The sequence below is a fragment of the Parasteatoda tepidariorum genome, chromosome 7 (assembly GCF_982258835.1).
Source record: "Parasteatoda tepidariorum strain Cologne lab strain chromosome 7, Ptep-v5.0, whole genome shotgun sequence".
Classification (NCBI taxonomy): Eukaryota; Metazoa; Arthropoda; class Arachnida; order Araneae; family Theridiidae; genus Parasteatoda; species Parasteatoda tepidariorum.
Window position 1 is genome coordinate 41,981,854 of NC_141761.1, and position 23,415 is coordinate 42,005,268.

At 27.2% G+C, this 23,415-nt stretch overlaps 1 protein-coding gene across 1 annotated transcript in view; it reads left to right on the top strand.

Moving 5' to 3' along the window:
- The first annotated feature begins 995 nt into the window (after positions 1-995).
- LOC122270638 (synaptogenesis protein syg-2) overlaps positions 996-23,415 on the top strand; it is a 119,124-nt gene continuing 96,704 nt past the window's right edge. The window contains exon 1 of the mRNA XM_087167739.1: positions 996-1,105. Coding sequence (XP_087023865.1) covers positions 1,087-1,105 — 19 coding nt within the window. The 5' untranslated portion in view covers positions 996-1,086. The remainder of the gene's footprint in view (positions 1,106-23,415) is intronic.

Below are 23,415 nucleotides of genomic sequence, written 5' to 3' on the forward strand. Positions count from 1 at the left end.
ATTAGAAAATAGGATTTTTCTTTTCAATTTAGGTTCCCAAGTTGACTTGCTGTAATGTAAAGAAAAAAAATGCTAAATTACGACAATTTTAATAATATATAGTTTTTAATTCACAATAAAGAGAAGTTCAAAACTTTATTTTTAAATTTCAAGAGATTCGCACTTATTATTTCAGCAAATTTAATGCAACATAACATAAGAGCTGCCATCTTTCATTGTAGTACTTTAAATACGCAATTTCAAGAGTATGTTTTGAATTCACTTATTCGATTGTAAATTTCAAAAAATCATGCAATATTTTAACTAATATATTTTTTTTCCTGAGAGAGATGGAGAGAGGAAATTTAGGAAGAGCATATTATTATTATTATTATAATTATTCAAATTTATTTAACAATAAGAATTTTTGGTAATAAGACATCAAAATTTACGATATTTTAAATTAAACTATTGTTATTTAAATATAACTTCCCAATAATTTCAACGGAAAACTAGATATATTAGAAACGTATAATTATTTGAGTTTTTCTTAAGAAAAATAATTTTAAAAAATGCTTCTTATTATTATTTAAATTTAGTTATCAATAAAAACCATTTTGGTTGCAATTTTTTGAAATTAATGGCTTTGTTAGACTACAAACCAATCGTTATTTAAATACAAATTTTTTGTGAAATTATTCTTCAGTCCTCCTTTTTATTCAATGTTTTTCTAAAAACTTTTAATTTAAATAAGAAAAAAATTCAAATAATTTAGAGCACGCGTAAATTTGTTTTTATATTACACGTTCATTAAGTTGTTTTTAGAAACTGCTTCACTGAAATTTAAAAGTTAAAAACAAAGCAAGCTATTGTTTTTGAAAAAAGAGAAAAAAAGAAAAAAAACCTTTGAAATAATTTGAACGATAAACTATTCATAATGCAAATCCGAGTGAATTGTGGAGCAAACCAGAGTTTTAAAAAAACTGATCTGTAAAGTTTGTCTTTTTACAGAGAAAGACTGATGGCAGAAAAACAAACTTCAATGTCCAATCTGTTTGGAGAAAATGATGGAGATTAAATGAGATCTGTTTTGGAGAAAATCTACAAATGATGATGATAATGAGTGGTAAACATCAAAAGAATATATTTTTTAGCTGAATCATATTTTATTATACAGGTATTTATTGAATTTTATATCTACAGTTAAATGAAAGCCATAATAATCAAGCCGTGCAACTGTAAGTAGAAAAATATTACACTAGAGGGCAGCACGAAAATAATTACACAGTTCCCAGAATACTCCATTTGAAATTCAAAGTAAGTAAAATAAGCAAAATAATTGAATAAAATAAATTTTCTTGATACATCAGAATCGAAACATATTTTTATACAACAGAAAAGCAAAAAATTTATCCAAAACGAATAAAAAAATTATTTTCTTTCTTATAATAAGTAAGCGTTAGATTTAAATGTTTTCATGTTTGTAAGAATAATTATTTAATATATTTTGCTAATAAAAAATAATGATACTTCTATGTAATATGTATGTGTGTGTTTTGACGTATAACTAATCAATTGGATACAATATTTTGCTTCGTGATGTGAATACAAAATCACGAGATTTGAGGCTTATTCTCTTAAGTAAAATAAAATTAAACTAGATCAATCAATGTACATTCAGTTTGAAAAACAACATCCTAAAATAAAATATAATCCCTTGTTTAAAACTGTTCTCTGTGCTAATAAAACAAAAAAATAGCCATAAATAAAATCCTGTATCAATCACAATTTTAAGTGATTCTCCAGATCAACTTATTTAGGTACAAAAATTTTTTAATTTAAACTTTTTATGTTCGGAAATAACAAAACATTGCAAGATAAATCTCGACCATAATTAAAACGATGAAAATCAAGTTGGTAAATTTAAAGCCTACCAAAAAACTGAGTGTTGTACTTGTTTTCTAAGCCTTTATCACTTCCAAATACACTTACTTTTTGAAAAAGTAAAGGAGCCAGCTATTAAAATAAAAATAAACAGAGGAAAACAGCTGCTAGAGAAAGAGCACTGTTGAATAGTACTAAGGCCAGAATAACAGACCAGGAATGAGCTTGATCAGTAAATTAATTGTTGCGTATCATGCATGCATATCTGATTATGCTTAAATTAAGTGCCCCAAAATCAATGTTGCTTTATTTAGGTTTGTAACATCATCTAACTAAATGATTGAAGCGTCATCTACGCTTAGTCCATATTTCTGATTATTTGTCTAAACAAAGCCAATTTATTAAATTAGATATAAGCTTTAAGAATGAAGTTTAAAAATTAGTGTCTTTCAATTTAGCTTTAACAATGCCAGGAGAATTTAAAATTAAAATTATTATTCTTTATTAAAAAGTATTCTTTATAAAAATGTGATTATTCTCGAACCATTCTATCGATTTTGCCCAAATTTTGTATTTTGTCATGTAAAATTACATACTTTAAAATGATGTAAAAAACTGATAAGAATGATGTAGTATTGTCACATTTACACTTTGTGTAACGTGACAATTTAATAATTTATTTATATTTATCTTTTAATTTTCTTAAACCTTTATTTCTTTTTTTAATATAGCAGTTTTAATTTATAACTTTCTGTTTGACCTTCTTCAATGGTCAACGCTGTCATTGCACTTCCTATGGGGAGAGCTACCCCTCTTTACCCGCCTTTCTTTTCTCTTCAATTAGTTTTTTAAGGGGGGCTAACTTAACCAATCCATTTCATTTGACTTTCAAACTCTCCTCCTCTTTAAATTTAATTGGCTATCACTTTTCTGGTTCTGCACCAGTTAACGAATTTGTTTAAGATACTTTTAGATTCTTTCTCTCGTGCATGCTTACTTGGTGACACCTCTGCCCTCTCTCCAAGATGCGGACTTCGGTCCGTATCAAGGGAATTAATTCTTTCTCCCACATTCTACTTTTATTTACTTAAAATATTAATGTAAAATCTTCAAAATCTTTATAAATTTCAGTAATTTAATGCTTTTTATATCAACCCTTTTGTATCTTTAAATTTACTTTGAAAATCCTTAATTTTTACAATTTGAGTGATTTTTTTGTATTTGTCCTATCAGTCTTTAAATATACCTTTGATTGCGAGCCTTTATAAGATTTCAAATTTACTCTTTTGTCACCCATTTCTTTGCAAGAACCTTAGCATTTGTTAAAAATAATTCCCCTAGCTTCACATTCAACTACCTGTTTTTTGGTTGTGGGTGTGTGACAGCTAGAAAATTAATAAAATATTCTGTTGTTCTGCTGTGACTCCTCAGTTAGTGTTTTTTTTTTTCATCAAACTTTCCTGTATGTGGTGAATACTTTTTTTTTATTTGTTATGGGTATTTGTTTTTTTTTTCTATTTGGAAACATCTCTAAATCCTGCTAAATGATATATTTATATTTGGATATAGCATGTCATCGTTTAATTTGTCTTTTGTTTATATTTTTTTATTAATTTTAGTTCTCACCCTTACTCTAATTTAGGTGATACCAGTTTATCCAATTTGTTTATTTGTTTAAAGCTCATACTTTGTGACCGTCTGAACCTATTGGGTTATTCTTATCCCACGATAGCATTGTACTACCACTTTCCTTAAATATCACATTCCCCTTAATTTAATTACCTTTTATACTATTTTCGGCCTCAATTAATTATTATGAAATTCAATCATTGCCTGTTTTTCAATCATGATTATATCCTAATATATGCACACTTACATATTTCAACCCATTATCTATTTTAATATATAAATAAATTTACTTGAATTCGCACCATAATATAATATTTTAATTTAACTGTAGCAAGTTCCTACCTATTCAAAAAAATTTCTACAATTAATTAATAAATTATAAAAAGAATAATTGATATTCATTAAAATTTATTTTTTGTATAGAAACTTATGTCAAACTAATTTTATAATTGTAAGTATAAATTTTACAGTTTGCTTAAAAAGTTCTCGAGATATGGCGAAATATGGACAAAGTAAAATTAGCATTAAAGGGTCTAATATTAGGATCGTGATCCTGACATCTCTATGGGGACAATATTTCCCAGATTGCAGATATCCCCTAAATTTTGGGTGCCAGAATCCGAATCTGTTGGAAAAAAGGCATGTTTATTCAGAAAAAGCACTTTTTGTGTGTGATTTAGTTAATTAAATATCGTTTGCACGAATTAATTAGCATATTTATGATTCTTTTTTTTGGTGCAATGTACAACTTTCAACCGCTTTACTTCAAATTACGATTCGCAAGAAATGTAATTTTTGCTGCACGAAAGGATTTTTTTTAATCAGTTTAACTTGCTTTAAGTAATCTATAAAAGTGTAACTTATTTTATTTTTTGGAAATTTTTTTATTTTTTTTCAATGCAATACAATTTATTTTTTTTAAAAAAAAAAATCCTACGTACAACAAAAATTTTGACCTTCATGTAATTTAACAAAAATCAAACTTGGATGATAATTTTAAAACTTGAGAGCTTTTTCCTCTTCCTCGACACGATTTTCTTTAATTACTTCTAACATTTATAACCAGATCCACTTCGTAATTTTTAAAGTTTTCTAATTAGATTTATCAACTCACACACAGTTACATTGCCAATGACAGTTTCTCCTAACTCCTCAGATAATTCGACTAAATCCCACTTCTTTTGCACATTCCAAGAGAGTATAATAAATAATATTTGAAACACAGTTCCTTTAAAGCAAATGGTAAGTTAATCTCGACGCTGCCGCCAATTTAATATATCGCTGTAAATTATCAAGCTATATTAAGAAACAGTTCTTTGTTTTATTAAAAAAAGCATCTATTTCACAACAACAAATGCAGTAACGAAATTAAAGTACCCGAATAGGTTAGTAATAATCTTGCAAAAAAATATAGAAAATAAACATCAAATCGAAAACAAAATCTATTCTCTTCAAAATCAACAACTCTCTATTGTTCTAAAATTTGTCTCGTGCTTTCATTTTTAATTTATCGCTTTATGCTTTTAGTTTATTTTATGCATGCTTTTGCTAGCCCAATAATTAATAGTATTTTTAGATTTTATAACTCTAGTAAGTTAGATAAAGGATGGTTATCACGGAAACTACATAAAGCATTTTGCCGAAAGGTAAAATGGTAAGATTGAAAACATTTAATGTGTCTATTGAATAATAAACATCTTGCTATTATAATCTCGTTGAACACCTTGAAAACGTCCAATGCTATTGCAGCCCCAAATCTTCATTGAAAAGACTTCTCAAAATGTTTTAACATACAAGGCATAAAATAATCAAAATACTTGAAGAGAAAAATACATTTTCAAGGAAATATGATATTACGAAACGTTTATGACTCAAAAAGCACTTTTAAGATTATAAAATTCAGCCTTTCATCCTTTGAGTGGGTTGATATAATGAGAGCCAGGCATGCTTGAGAAATAAACACTGGGAGTTCCATGTTCGGCAACCGGAACACCTGCGCTTGCAAACGAGAGCCCAAGATCAAGAAATCTGAGATGGGCACAGTAGGCCTTGGTCCTCTGTAAACTGTCGCACCACTGAGATGTGTTTAGTAGTAATGTTTAAGATCATATAAAATATTTCATAACCCTGAAAACATAAATCAAAACCGCTTAAGCATTATACTGTGAAACATCTCTCTTTTATTGAAAGTAGATAGAATTACTAACCTTTTTCTAAAGAAAAAAAAAGCTCAAATACAGCAAAAAATATTTTCTATATTTTTTCTTCTTCTGTTTAGGTACCAAAAGGAAAAAAAAAACTCTAGTAGAATAAAATCTACACATTTAGTAAATGTATAGATCAGTAGAAACAAGTAAGGAATCGTCACGAGAATACGAACAACATAGAAGAATAAAAGGGGAAAAAGATAACAACAAAATTTCGATGAAGGGCAAAAAACATTGAAAAGAAAAGGGAGTATAAGGACAAGGAACAGAAAACTCTACTTTGTTGACCGTAGTCCTGGGAGATTTGGGATAGGAGTAATTGTGTTTTTCTAGCGCATGAACGCTTTTTACACGTGAAATATTGACAGTGGCGGAATTTTGCTTTTTTCTTTTATCTGATAGACACCTTAGGTTAAATGGAGGCGGGTTTTCTTTGTTTCCTATACCATTGTTTATTCAAAAAGGAAATGAAAGAGTGAAGAAGATGGATTCAAATTTTGTTCTAAATTAGAATAATGAGTTATATTTTCTATAAAGTGACTCATATTCACATAAGAATGAAAATGATATTTTCTTATGAGAAAATAAAACGAAATAAAAACATAAAAGGCAAGATTTTGAACTGAATTGAGAAACTTTGAATATGTGTCTTCAATTACTCATATGGACAATTTAGTCTTTGCAATAAGTATCGAGTTTCCACAAAGCCAAAATATCTATTTAATCTTGATTAAAATTGCCGTGTAATTATTAATTTATTAATACATTCTTTTAAATAGTTTTTACAACGTTTTTGTTTGCTCATTTTCGTGTTTAAGAATGAGCAGAATGTGCGCGTTAAGAATTGCAAGCAAAATTATAACTATAAAAAATTCCAGATAAAATCCCTGTAACAGGTACTGGCACTCAAGGTGCTAATACTTTTTACTTTAAAATCCATTTTTTTTAAACATGTTATGAAACAAAAAATCTTATACTGTTATTTTTGCGGTGATAATTACTTCAAAATCACTGAATCAATCAAATTAAATAAATATTACTGTAAAATTTTCGGCATATTATTTTACGGTAAAAATGGAATTTACTGTAAAATAGATTTTATGGATGATGCAACCAAAATGCCAGTACCAAAGTATCATAATTTGAACCGGAATTGCAATGTAGACCATTTTCTAAGTAGCTAAAATACTTAAAATTAAGAAAAACAGCTTCGTATCAATTGAAATTGCAATTTGATTACAGGCAACCGAGAACATCCGAGTTATACTATCGGATCTGTAAGTTTTTCTGGATCTGTAAGTAAGATCTGTAATCGGATCTGTAAGTAAGTTTATATATATATATATATATATATATATATATATATATATATATATATATATATATATATATATATATATATATATATATATATATATATATATATATATATATATATATATATATATATATATATATATATATATATATATATATATATATATATATATATATATATATATATATATATATATATATATATATATATATATATATATATATATATATATATATATATATATATATATATATATATATATATATATATATATATATATATATATATATATATATATATATATATATATATATATATATATATATATATATATATATATATATATACACAGAGAGATTCACTTTTGCTGAAGAAGCTTGATAGAAATACCGAATTATCTTTCTAAAAAAGAATTTGCAAGAAAAGCCCTTTTAATGGCGGAAATGGAATAAGTTTCAAACTTTCAAAAAATTTTGAAATGTATGAAACTTGAATTTCTTTTCTTAAATCTCGAACAACCCGTGCAATTGGTTTTTATTTCTACAATTAGACAATTTAATACATTTAATTACAAACATCTAATACATTTTAATTACAAACAATCAAATATTTGCATTAAAATCAACGTTGTTTCGTTAACGGAAATGTATATTTAAAATTCATTTATTTTTACTTTAAAAGTACTGGAACAGGCTAGGAACTTTCAAAGTTTTGAAGAGTATATGAAAATCTTCTTATTGCTTTGAAAATAAAATGAATGGCTTTATCTGTTGTTTTTTCAATAATTCAAGGAAGTTTTAAATTAGAACATTAAATCGACTTCAAACATTCTTCTTTAAAAGTAATAAAATGGGATCTGGATGTTCAAAAGATTTTAAAAAATATACACAGTTTCCCTTTTCTGTTTTAAAATCCAAAGCTTATACAATGTGTTGCTTCTTCAATAAGAGAAATTTATGAGTTTTAATTTATAACATTATATTATTGTTATTTAATTTATAAAAACACATATTTAATGAAAAGTGTATTTCATGAAATATGTGTATTTGCTTGTATTGAATTTAATTTGTATCAAATCCTTAGCCAACGTTTCAAGTAAGCTTAACTTTAGCTTAAATGGGGAGAAATGAAAGGATTATTGCATCACATAAAGATTAATTAATTACAGTATTTGCGGAAGAACAAAAATTACTTCACGCATGGAAAAAAATTAAATGAAAATTAAGGAGAATTAATATGAAAGAGTTCGGGAAAAAATAATTAAAAGGAAGATAAATCGATTAACCTTTAGCTTGATTGAATTTTGATAGCCAACAGCTTGATTTTTTTTAATTGTTTTAATTTAAATTATAAGGTATTGTAATAAGTATTTTGTCTTAAAGTAATTAAAAATTTAATTATTGAGAGGTTTTTTCTTTATTATTTATTGAATTTTGAGTAATTTTATTGAGTGTTATTTTCTTATTTCTAGCTGTTGCATTATCTAAAGGCTATGACATTTTGAAATATTTTCTCCGTTTTCAAAATTAAAATCTAATGTATTTGCATAAGACAGTTTATAACGTTTCCTGAATTAGTTTAAGAATATTTGATTTAGTATTTAATGTTATTAAAATTAGAAAATAATTTTTGGGTGAAAAGGATTCTGCATAATAAGTAGATGTTTTGATCAGATTTTGTTTTGTTTTCTCTTGATAGTTTTCAACAAAACTGCTGATTTTGAGTTAAGGCAGAAAACGAATGGTTGTCATCAACTAAAAGTATTAAATAATTTAGGCTGACATATAAATTTTAAAACATACAGTTTTATAAAAAAGAAATGGAGAAATATATATATAGCTTATATAGCTTAGAAAGTTAACTCTTCAAAGCAATAATATTTTAAGAAAAATTCAATTAACTAAACTTAAATATTTTTTATATATAACCATTCATATATAAAACTTTTTATATAAATATTCATACAGAAACATTTTTATATAAATGTTTATATATATAAATATTGTTTTTATTTTTTTATGCATTTAATTGTTGTATAAGAATTATAAACTTTAATTTTTAACATTGTTTGTATATTTTGAGTTATTATTATAGCATATTTCTTAATAAATCAGGTTCAAATAATAAAATATTTATTCCCTTTAAAACTGCCATGATAAAGAATATTTAAATAAAATTTCCTGATTTTCTTTTCCTCTTTTAATTTCACGATTTGATTAAAAACTCCGACCTATGAGGGTAATAGTACCCCAATTATATTTTTACATAAACAATCACTTAAAACGCATATGAACAAAAATAATATTAGAAAATATTTTTTAGTGATAAAATCCAAATCCAATACCAAATCTTATACAAAATATTTGCTGTTGGATCTAAAGTAAAGGGTGGGATAATGAAAGTTAGGAGTTTGGCTTTCTAGGGAATCGAGGGTAAAAAGAGTTTTCGTAATAAATATTTGGAATCAAGGTCTCATTTTTTGCATATATAATTGCTCAGTAAAAATATTTTTTGATGTAAGAAAAATTCTATCATAAATTTGATCTTTCTTTATTAATTAAAATTGATTGCCTAATATTAACGGACAGAAAACTTCTTTTGTTTAAACTCAAAATCACATGACTTCAACGTAACAATATTCCTAAGTCATGCGCTGCATATCCTCCTGAGACTCAAAGTCCAAGAGACATGTCTAAATGGACGTCACTTCACTTTACTGTTCACTGAAAATTCTTCAATAATTCCAACTCAACCAATTATAATACGTTTCGATTGGATTTCGAACATATATTGTAGAATAGGAATATTGCAAACGGAAATTGATTGAATAATATTAGAACAATGATCTTGTTCAGCCACCAACTTGGACATCCCAATTTCAAACAGAATTTGCTACAATTTTATCACTTAAATAATATTAAAAAGGTTTTTTTATGCCGTACAGTGCAATCGATTTTGCAAACATAAAATTGAATTAACCCTCATTGATTAAAATGTTTTAACAATAATCATGAAAAGTTGTAAGAAATCTAAGCAATTTGATTCAGCAAACTGTTTTCTTTTGATTTATGACTTATAAATATCTAATTATTTGAGTCTTGTGGATAATGTTTCATAAAAAAATGTGGCAAAATACACACTAAAAATAACCTACAATGTGCAAAAATTGCTAAAATTAAAGTTAATTATTTTTTATGAAATAATTAAAAATTAAAAAAAGTTAATTAAGTTTATTTTACTGATTTAAAAAAATTCTAATCGGCTTTAAGAGTTTACTTTCTTTTAAGCAAAAATCTAATAATTCTGAGTAAATATTTCTAAGTAAAAACCGAACTTTCTACCATTATTTAAAAAGCGGGATTAAAAGGATAGATAGTTAGCAAAACGAACACAACTGTTTTCTCTTAATACAATCAAACTTTATTGTGAATTATTTATTTAGTTGTAAAATTTGGAAACCAATTTTACAACTTTGAAAAATTTTCAAACTCTGGAAACCAATTTGTGCCATAGTTTAAATTATCAATAGCTTGTAAATTGCTGTAAATTTGTGTTTAAAAATTGCCATTTAAAAACAAAAAATACAATATAATTAAATATCTGCTGTATGAAGACAAGCAGTGAAAAGTACTTTTTTCTGCAAGTTTGCGAAATCTATTTTTAAAAAAAATTTAACTCACAACATTTTTAAGAAAAACTATTGTGAGTGTAAATACCAGAGATGCCAACTTGCTCCGGACAGCAAAGATATATTTTGAAGTGGTAGTTTATCAATTGTGATTCTTGGCTTAATAAATTCAATTTAGTAGATTTTTATCCACCTCTATTTCTAAATAATTTGTAGGTTTATATAATTCAACACTTTTTAATACTTTCTTCACTCAAAAGCTTTTAAAAAACAAGCAAAAATAGTCAAATATTTGAAAAATTGACTTTGTATTTATTTACCAGTTTTTTAATTATTTAGGCGTGTCCGGAGCAGTTGGCATCTCTGAAATACTATACCTGTGAATGTAAATACTTACAAAGCACCTGTCAAAGTTCAAAAACTCGATCAGAAGTGTTATTATGAGATCAGCTGTCATAAAACTAAAAATATGAAATGTAAAATAATTATGCGGTGTATTTTTTACTTTATTAAAATCTTTCCAAATACTCTAATTTTCCAGTTATTGAAAATGAATGCTGTCATATGTAGATTGTTAAGGATTCTTGGTTTGCTAGAAACAAAATAAACCCCATTGTGTAATCCTCATTGCATAAATAATTAAAAAAATAGTTTTTACAAGTAATTATATGATAAATTAGTTTAACAGTTAAAGATCAAGAGGGCAAAACGTTTTAAGTTCATTTCTTACATAAATGACGATTCTATAGCGATATTTTGCATTTTAAAGATAACTAAGTTGTGATGAAACAAAAAAGTGGAAAATCGTTTTTCACGAGAGTTATTACCCAGTGAAGATGGGTCATGCTTGAGAAAGTGGTTCTTCACCACGAATAGACAAAGAGAAAAATGAAGAAATAAAGCGAAAAAGACCACTGGAATTCTAGTGAAGAAGTATTGATTAAGGAGAAATCTTGAGGATAAAAAACGATTCTTGTCCAACTTGATTTTTCATTTCTTGTTTAAAACGTCAAAAATTTTAATTTCCTTGTTTTGAAATTTTTAAAAGATGTAAATAAATACTTCTGATATTCGTACAGATTTTTGTTTTTACGTTTTCAATTGAAAGCTTGATCTTGAAGCAATCACAAACCTTAAACTTCATTTTCGCTTTTCTCAGAATCATCTTTCACGGACACAAACCGTTTCACCCTTTCATCTTCCATTGTGTGCAAATAATTCTTAAAAACATGAAAAATTCAGTAGATATTTCGGTCTACGCAAAAAAATATATATATTCTAGGGATATATTTTCCCGATTGCCAACCATACATCAAGGGCTAAAAATCTAAATTGGTGTAGAAAAATGAATTTTTACTCAGAAAATCCATTTCTTTGTAGGATTTCGTATTTTAAAATACATTCTATTCTAATTAATTCAATTAATTCAGCATATTTAAGGTTAGGTACTCAGACGAATGAAATTGAATAATAGCACAAGATAATTTGATCAATATATTAAAAGTTATGAATGCTAACCTTTTTTTTAATTTTCGCACAATCGAAGATCGTCTTTAGCCACATCAAACAGACTTTGTAATGTTTGCAGCTGCGCTGACAAAATGTTTAATTGGTTGAAATACAAAGAAATTATTGAAACAAATTTAAATTAACCACTAAATTTATTTTTGCCCATAATTAGAAACATAGCGTAATTATATGAACGAATAAAAATTTAACTAATTCAGTTTAAAATTTTATTAAACTGAACCGATATTAACGTAACAATGTATAGTTGCTGTTTTAGAACAACTGTTTTATAAGGGATAAAAATAAATGTTTTGTTTTCGGTCAAGTTAGCTGGGTAAATGCTTTTGGTGCAAGTATTGGCCATATCGTACAATGCAGTAGATATAAGATTTAGTCAATTTATTAGAATTAGTTAATGGTCTATTTTCAATTCAAGGAACTAGTATAAGCTATACCACATAATGCACTTGAAAGAAGATTTAGTTTGGTAGATTTAAGAATTAACACAAAGTAATAGAATATCTCTGGGATAAGAAAACTAGATTTAGTTATTAAAATATTTTTGGAGAAAAACTAGTATTGGCCATATTGCACCAAGCTCTTATTAGAAGTGTTAGTCAATTCACAAAAATTAGTTGAAATGGTTTCGGTGCAATAAATAGTAGAAGTTATTGAGCACATTGCACTTGGCAGAACACTGTTCGAAATTTCTGTGAAAAAAGTTAAATTAACAATTCATTTGATTGTTATTTTTCCATATGCAAGCAAAACAGTCAAACAACCATAAATAAAAGCTGCGATGGTTCAGGGGATAGAGCGTTTGCCTTCCAATGATGTGAACTGGGTTCGAATCCCAGTCGTTACGGATTCCGCATCCGACGTGAAATATCCTCAGTGGTAGACGGATCATGGGTTAGAGTCCCCTTGCCGTCAGGCTAGTATTGGGAGGTTCTAGTGGTCTCCCTCTACATGTTACACAAATGTGGGTTAGCTCCATCAAAAAGTCCTCCACGAAGGCAAATTTCTCCCAATGCTCGATCCAGGAGTTCCCTTGTTTTCTGGATTGAGTTCAAAATTGCAAGGCTACGGAGTTGAACATTAGTAATCGTAAACTTGTAAAATTGGGTTGGCTGCTCAACGACGGTTATAAAATAAAATAACCATAAATAAGATAGCATTGAAACTGTTAATTGTGAGAAAAAACGTATATTAACAGCTTTCAACCAATACGGTTAAGCAACCAGAATTTTATCGAACCAACTAGGCCTTCCTAATGAAACCAGGTGGGTACATATTATTGCCGAGAAGGCAAATTTGTCAACCTCTTGACCAACAGAATAGGAGTTCGAGTTCCATCGTTGACACTACAATACTTCCTCCATTTTCCTCAACACATGAAGAGTTTCCAGCGTCATGCACTCCCCAATATGTGTACTGTACTATTAACCTGTACTAGTAACCCTGTACTATTATAATACGATACTTTTATTCACGCATGAATGAGTTCACGCCCAGTTAAATTTCCAGTTCTAAATGGTTATAAAACCGTAAAAAACTTATAGTTTTGCATTCATGGCTGTCTTGAAACCGTACTAGTTGCAAACGGTTTCAAAACCGTAAAAGTAAAAAATGTTCTTTACCGGAAACTTTGCTGATGGATGGATGGACAGACAACTGCCGGTTATTTTACCGTAATTTTAGAATGGAAATTCCAACAATGAAGATAAAATCAGTCTAATACCGAAAATATCTGATATTAAATACATTCAAAGTAATTCATTTTTTATATTGTAGTTATTTTAGTTATTTGAAGTTTCATTTAGAATTAAATCATAATAAGAGACTTTGAACTTTTATTTTCAAAAAGAGTCACAAAGCAATGTTCAATGATATCTTTAATATTTTCAGAAACCTATTCAACTTTTTATTAAACAACAAATTTCTCGAAGAAAACTTGAAATAATTTGTTTTAATTTACTAATTATTGTTATTTTTATTACACAAAACTTCTATGTTTATTCCTTTCTTATCGAGCACATTTCTCTCCTTTTCCAAAACCTTTAGATCTTAAGACGATAGGCGAATAATGAATATTTATTTGTGAAAACTAAGAAGTACTTTAAATAAAGCCCGATATTTATTTACTATTCACCTTTCTTAAGGTGCTTCTATGAACATTTATGTTTTCACAAATGGGTTTTGTCATCAATATAAATCGATTTCGAAATTATACAAAGAGCTGAAAATGGCTAACTTTGCTTAAGTTTATGTTCTTTGTTCTTTGCACAATAGCTCGCCATCTTTGATTTTGCAAAACACTTAAGCAAAGATCCATGGAAGCTTTTATATAAATATTAGTCCATTCTATCCCTACTTACAGAAAAGAATTCTGTTCCATTCATAAGGATTAGTTAACAATCTAAAACCCCACTTCTGTTTGAATAAAGAATGAATCTCGAAACTAAAGTAGAATAACATTTTGATAGTTATTTTTTTCTGATTTAACAGCGTCATACGGAATAACTATTGGGAATATTGATATGTTCAAACAAATGATCTCTAATCTTGTAAAATTAATTCAAAAGTACCTTGTACTTTAAACTAGAATTTCTTTTAAATGTTATATTAAGATGGTACTGTAATTTAAATAAAGTTTTAAAAATGCTAAAAGAACTTAAGTTGTAGAATTATAAAAGCAAGAAATGGTAAACTTAAGAACTACATTTTAAATTTCACATTTGAAATTAAAAGCATAATATGCTAAATTCTTCTATGGATATATAGTTCTTCAAATAATGTAATATTAAGAATTAGAGTATTATATTCGGGAAACATTAGCATTAAGTTTATTAAATTTTCAGAAATGGATAAACTAACTAAGATATGATAGCCAAGAGACAATTAAGAAAAGCCATACCGTCAATTAAATTGACAAAGTTTTGGTTAGAAAGGGATTTATAAGAAAGATTAGATGAATACCCAAAATTATTATGAAAAATCGGATCTATTTTAGTTAAATGTAATGCTTGTAAGTTTAAAAGTCAAACCTTGATCCCCAGAAAAATCGGAGTAATTCAGAGTTTTTAAAGTTTGTAGCTCTATTATTCCTGCTTTGCATTAATAATTTTGTTGGAGCTTTGGAAGTTTGTTTAATGTATAAGTAAAAAAAAAGCTAATCTTATAAAAGAACAAAATCTTAAAATCAGAATATAGTTAGTGGAGGTCATAAGCGAAGTTATTGAAAAAAAAATTTTTTTTTCGTTTGAACAGATCTTAATTTAGTCTTATTTAACTGAACCCATTATCTTAGCAGCTTTTTGTTTAGTAAGATGATAATTTTTAAGGTGATAAGACATTAAATTTTTACAAAATATCAAATCTTAAACTTTATTTAAAAGAAATCGATAAATAGATTAACAATATTTATCCTCTTCCATTTTATACTGAACAGATTCAGGGTAGAGAATTGCAAACCATTCAAATATATGATAGATAAAAGAAACATAATAATAAATTATCTGTTTTGCAATACAATTTTTGCAAGAGTGTCAATTGCCTAGAGAATTGGCTTGAAAAATTACGATCTGTAAACTGTTAGGAGTTCGAAGCGTGGCGTAATTGAGAATTGCGTTTGTAAATTAGATTAAATTACTAGCCAAAATCGAAAGCTTGAAGTACAATGGGGATGAGGAATAAATGTTAGAGTTTAATAGTCGAGGGTGTCAGAAAGTGATATCAAAAATTATTTAGTGAGGTTTTATTTAAATAAAGAGGCAAATTATTGATCGATTGGGAACAAAATTTCTATTTAGTGAAGATAATTAAACACTTCTTTAATTCGACTCACATCCAATTTAATTTTATTCTCTAAATTTTCACATCTCGCAGTGGTAAAGATTCTAAATAATTGTTTTTTTTTCTTTCTTGGAGAAGAAAAATGACTAAACAAAATTAAAATACCCGTACCGGGTAAGTAGAAACCTTGCAAAATGAATGGGAAAACCCGTAATGTGTTAGTATAATACTTAAATTCAAAAACAAAGACTATTCTCTTCAAAAATCAACATTTCTCTGATGTTTCATAAATCGTCTCGTGCTAGTTTAGGCACAAATGATAATCTTTATTCGGAGGAAACGAATTTCACAATTTTTATGAAATGGGGGAAAGAATTTTTAAAGAATGAAACACAAGTTTCCGACTGTTGCTGTTGTTGTTGTTAATTTACGTCGCACTAGAGCTGCACAATGGGCTATTGGCGACGGTCTGGGAAACATCCCGGAGGATGATCCGAAGACATGCCATCACAATTTTGATCCTCTGCGGAGGGGATGGCCTCCCCGCTTCGGTAGCCCGACGACCTGCGCGAAGTCGAGCACTTTACGGTAGCACAGTTTAACGAGGACCAATACCGCACACCCTCGGTCCCTCCGCAGACTGATCCAAGTGGTCACCCACCCGCACACTGACCGCAGCCAGTGATGCTTGACTTCGGTGATCTGCTGGGAACCGTGTCTTAACGATCAGTCCACTGCGGGACAAGTTTCCGACTGAGAAATAAAGGTTTTACATAGATTCTGAATCGATATTAAAAAATACTTTAATGTTTTACTCCCTTTTATTACTCATGAATATTATTTTTAGTTTCCATATACTGATTGTAAAACAATATCCCAAGCAATTTTATGGGATTTAGATTCGAACTAAGCAAGGGTCAGTATAAGACTATTATGTTTTTATCTCCAATATATATATATATATATATATATATATATATATATATATATATATATATATATATATATATATATATATATATATATATATATATATATATATATATATATATATATATATATATATATATATATATATATATGCATATATATATATATATATATGCATATATATATATATATATATATATATATATGCATATATATATATATATATATATATATATATATATATATATATATATATATATATATATATATATATATATGCATATATATATATATATATATGCATATATATATATATATATATATATATATATGCATATATATATATATATATATATATATATATATATATATATATATATATATGCATATATATATATATATATATATATATGCATATATATATATATATATATATATATATATATATATATATATATATATGCATATATATATATATATATGCATATATATATATATATATGCATATATATATATATATATGCATATATATATATATATATATATATATATATATATATATATGCATATATATATATATATATATATGCATATATATATGCATATATATATATATATATATATGCATATATATATATATATATATATATATATATATGCATATATATATATATATATATATATATATATATATATATATATATATATATATATATATATATATATATATATATATATATATATATATATATATATATATATATATATATATATATATATATATATATATATATATATATATATATATATATATATATATATATATATATATATATATATATATATATATGCATATATATATATATATATATATATATGCATATATATATATATATATATATATATATGCATATATATATATATATATATATATATGCATATATATATATATATATATGCATATATATATATGCATGTTAACATTGTCTTGTTGGTAAATCCCCTTCACACCATCTAATGTATTTCAGAAAGGTAGCAAATAGCCTCCTAAGACATTTTGACACTCAACTAAGGTTAGACGACCATTAAAAATTTCTTAACCGATTTGATCATCGAATCCAAAGGTACTCCACATCATTGGCGAAACCCAACATGTTGTATATTAAATAGTTATTTTGGGCTCCTTCTTAGGTCATTCCAAAATTAGCTTTTACCATCTGGACCGTATAAAATCCACTTCTTTTCGTTGCGGAGAGGCGCATACATACATTTACACGAGTGTAATTTCTATTAGTCTTAATATATCGCTTATTTGTGTGTTTTAATACAAGAAATTTAAGCTATTTTGTGTTTATTTGTGCGCTTAGATACATGAATTTATAACTAGTTTCTGTAGAAATAAATAACTCATTTGATATTTGAACAATTTTGGTTTGAAGCTGAATTTTAGGTTTTTCTATCTTTTCTCAAAGTTTTCCGTCGTGATATTGTAATTGTTGTTTGTGGTTCTCTTCACTGTCTAAAACTCTGGCAATACCCTTAGCTTTGAAAGCTCAATTTAAATTCAGAATTCTGAAATAAAATTAAATTCTGAATTTTCATACTTTCATCATGCGTAAATTACTTGCATCCTCATGAACGAAATTTAGAAGTTACCCCATATTATCATAATATCAAATGAAATGTTACAACCTTCTTGTTGCTTCGTTAAAAATCTGCATTAATCTTCTCTAGTGTATGAACTTCAGACGCAAGGAAATATTGTTTCTTATTATATAATTTTATTTTCTTCTCTACTTCTTAACTTTTTAGCTATTTTTTTAGCGTAATTTCAAATATTCCGTTCATCATATTTCCAATGAAAAAAATTAGAAAAAATCAAATAGAAAAATTTTTTGAAAATTAATCGAAGAACTCCCATTGGAAGAATTGACTTTATTTTGTAGTAAATACGAATAATGAATACTATAGCTGAGTGACGCCTCAATATATCGTAAAATATCGATGTATTTTATTATCGTTTTAATAATTTTAAATATAATCTGACGATATATTGTGAATAAGATAAATATTTTAAAACATTGATAAGTATAGAAAAGTGACCTAGATATACCTAAAGGTTCCGACATTCGATTTATTTATTTATTTTATTGAAATTACATACATTTGCTGACTTGTGTGCTCAATATAGGCTTATAAGTCATTGTCAAGTAGAAAATACAGATAGAACAATTCAGAGAAAGACATCACAAAGAATACATCCAGGGTTACGGCGGGATTCGAACCCGCTACCTCCACGCTTAACAGAGCGTTTGGACCGGCGATACCGCTCGGCCAGGGAGGCCCCTCGACATTCGATAAAAACCAAAAAGTGCCGGTACTCGATAAAGATCGAAACTTACAGCCACTCAAAATCTCATGTCTTTGAAATATAATTTTTTTATTTATTTTCTCTTGTTTTTCTGGATATAGATCAGCAATCAAGATTAACTAAAGAAAAGATTATAATACATAAAAATCTGTATTTTGATTAAACAAAACTAAATGTTTCTTCCTATTTCCATAATTCATATATTGTTAAACGTTCAAAATTATACAAAAATATGATCATTAAAAATAATTTTAAAAAAAATATTTCCCTTTTTTTCTCTTGCGAAAGAAAATATTACAAATATAGAAAATATGTTAATGAATTAGATTGAAAATATCGAAACATATGATAAAATATCGATATTTTTTGACGATATCATGCGATATTATTCCAAGATCACCCAGCTCTAAAGAATATATTCTACTTTGCAAGAAATGTAGAACTGAAAACCATATTCATATAGAACACTCAGAGTTTCGCAGCTAACAGTACCATCTATTGACGAATTTAATGAGGCGAAATTGTTTCCTTAAGCAAAACCTAGCAATCCATGGCTGTCTCTCACTTTTGTTTCATGGTTTTCTTTTTTTCAAATCATTTGTTAGTTCTACCTATTAGTAATAGTATTCATTCAATTTACATTGGTTTTCATTGGTTTTGAATAAGTTGAATGAAATGCATATGGATAACAATAAGTTTGTCTGTGGTTTAAATTTTAAAATAGCTATTTGCAAGTGACACTTTTTAATTAAGTAATTCTCTTTCAAAAATGTTTTTGAAAATATGAATTTATTTTTATAAATTTTATAATCAATGCAGAATTTTATAAATATTTGCGGAAACACAAGTTTTATTTTCAATCTTATCCTTCCTTCCTCACTGGCTCGACAGCCCAGGATGGGCCTTGGCCTTCTCCAGTAGTTTTTTCCAAGCTGTCCTTCTTTTGGCAATGGACATCCAATTCTTTATTTTTAATATAGATAAATCTTTCTCCAGGGTATCTAGCCATCTGAGATTTGGCCTGCCCCTTCTACGTGTTCCTGTCTGCCGGGCATCAAAAATCTTTTTCACAATACGGTCTTCTTCCATTCTTACTAAGTGGCCTGCCCATTTTATCTTTTGGACCTTAATGAATCTTATGATGTCTGGTTCATTATATGATCGATAGAGTTCTAAATTTGATCTTCTTAACCACTGACCGTTTTTATTAATTCCTCCAAAAATGCACCGTAATATCTTTCTCTCAAATATGCTCAGCATTTTTTCATCTGCACGAGTCAATGTCCATGTTTCACAAGCATATGTTAAAACTGACCTAATGAGGCCTTTAAATAATAACAGCTTTGATTTTTCAATCTTATACTGAGAATAATTATTTATTGCTAAGCAAACCACGTCTGGCAGCAAAACTTACGATAAAACTAAATCTACTCTCTCATTTCACTCGGCTTTCAGATTCAAGCACAGTAGCACAAACCAATTTAATTCAATATATTTGAAATTCAAACCTCATGCCGCGTAAAGGTTAAAGTTTAGAAAATAGCACGAAAACTCTTGCAAATTATTGATAGCAAAGAAAATTTTTTATTCATATAGATTTGAAAATTATTAATAAATTAAACTTCTTTCAACTGTTTAGAAATTATTTAATAGTTAGTATCGAAAACGGATTTTTATAAGCTTAGTTGCTCGTTTTTGTAATTTATTAAATGATAGCATTTGATATTTTAATTAAACAGAATAAAAGGTGGTTAATCAATATAAATGATGAGTATAGGATATGTATTACTTCTACCTGGACGAATTAAGTTTATAAAATAGTGATTAAAAGATTTTATTTAAGTAATTAAATGAATTAACTAAGGTTAAATAGTAAATATATGTGCATAAAAGGTACTGTTCTAAAAGTTCTTCTCTTGGAATGATTTTTTCGAATACGTTTCTAGTTCGATGAAGTGATTTATTCAAAAACTCTGTGTACCCAAGGATATTTTTTCATTTGCATAAAGGAATTTTTATTTGAAGATTCCTTGATGCATTATTCAATGAACGAAAGAGTACTTTTTTATCCGACACATAACTAAAAGAAGTTTATATATCATTAGCGTTCTTGTAATAACTACGATTATTCAACCACATTAAAAAGAGGCAGAAGATGACTTATCCTACTCTTGAATCAGTTAGTATTTTTAGTTGCAAACATATTTTAATCATTAAAAACACAAAATACTCAAAAGTAAAATGTTTAAAAATTGCGTATTCTATGAAACGAAACAATATATCAAAACGAAATAATTTTTAACTAGAGATTAATTACAACTGATTTTTATAAATGATTCTACGATCTAGAAAGTAGCCTTTAAACTAAATTAAACGTTATTATGCACTGAACAAAAATCACATTAGAATTCTATTTCAACTCATCAAATAGTGCCATATTAAACTACATAAATATCTCTTCTCGACAAAAAAAAATCACAAGGACAACAGCTGTTTTGGATGTTAGACTAAATGTTATATTTTGTTTTACTGCTCAAAAACTGTAAGACAACAAAGCATATATGACTAAAGTGTATAGAAAAATAAATAGGAATTATGATAGGATATAAAAATTAACATTTGATAATTTGTTTGCGAATCATTAAACCTTTAACTTGTTGGAAAAAATAGCACGCGGATCGTTCGATATGCCGCAGTAATACAAGTGGAAGGTTTAAATGCTATAAGAATCCTTTTCGTTTATAAATTTAACATAAGATTTTTAGAAATTCGAATTTGTTAGAAGAGTTATTGCAATTTAACTTGCTTTTTTGTTATTTGTTTTCATTTTTTTTTCGTTTATGTTGAACTTTACTTTGACGCACACAACCTATATGACTCAAGAAATTTGAAATCAAGATGGTGTATAAAAATTACAAAGAGACAGATGAATTCAAATAAGTTACGATTCGATGATTTGCTCGAGAATTACGAAAACTTTAACTTATTGTGAATTTTTTTTTATCCTATATCCTGTTCTGTGAAATGCAACTGCAGAGTTTAAATTTGATGTGCTGATTAGACAACTTTTAAATATAAACTTAACAAGCGTTTTTTTTTCTTTCAAAATTTGAATTTGTTTATTCAATTTGTGCAATATTCAATTTGTGTAATATTCAATTTGTAAATTCAATTTGTGTAATATTTTTCTTTAAATAATAATTTGTTATTCATTGTTGTGAAAGATTTATCTTTATCTCGATTTTCATTTTATGAGCTCGCTCTTGACTTGATGTTTAAAGGGACAAAAAAATGAATATAGTTCGTTCACCAGGAGTTGGCACTTGGCTCCACCTCCTCGGACGCACAGTTCATTTCAGCGCGGGGGAGTAAGAGGAAAAACATTTCCCAGCTTTAAATCACGATAACCTCTAATGCGCGCAAAGCCTCCACACGGTTTTTTGTAGGGAGTCCGATCAGACTACTATGAAGACAAACCAATTTACGAAAGAGCCCTTTAATAGAAAATCTAGTGGAAATAAGAAAGTGGTAGCAAATATATGTCTAAAAATTTGTTCAATTTTTGAATATAATTAGTATGTCTTATTTACTTGTCTACCACTACAGATTCAATTCTCAAATATATATGTTAAATTCCTCTTAGTCACTTTTAAAAAAGAATTTGGTTTCATGCGCTCAAACTGTTCACTTTTTAAATAGTCTGCTCAGACTACTTATAAGAAACCTTGTGGAGGCTTTCTGATGTAGAAGGTGATGGCCAAACACAAACAGTGAATCCTTTTTCAGTCACTTACTTCGCTTTATCATCAGCTCTAATACGTTACTCATACTCATACTTACACGTTACATATACGTTATTTCGTTATTCTAGCTAATTTATATTTAAAAACTTTTTCCCAGCAAAATATCTAAAGAAGAACAAACTATTCAATAAAAAGAGAGAAATATCAACATGTCTATAAAATAAAATGCGCATGTTCAAAATATGCTCATGAAGATTGCGAAATAAATATTTTTGTCAAATGATCGCCAAATAGCAACCTTGTTCACATCCTTCTCAACAAAATAGCGAAATAGTATCATCCGATACCACGTGATGAAGGCGGAGCCAAGTGCCAACTCCTGGTGAGCGAACTATAATTGAAACACAATTAACGCATAAAAT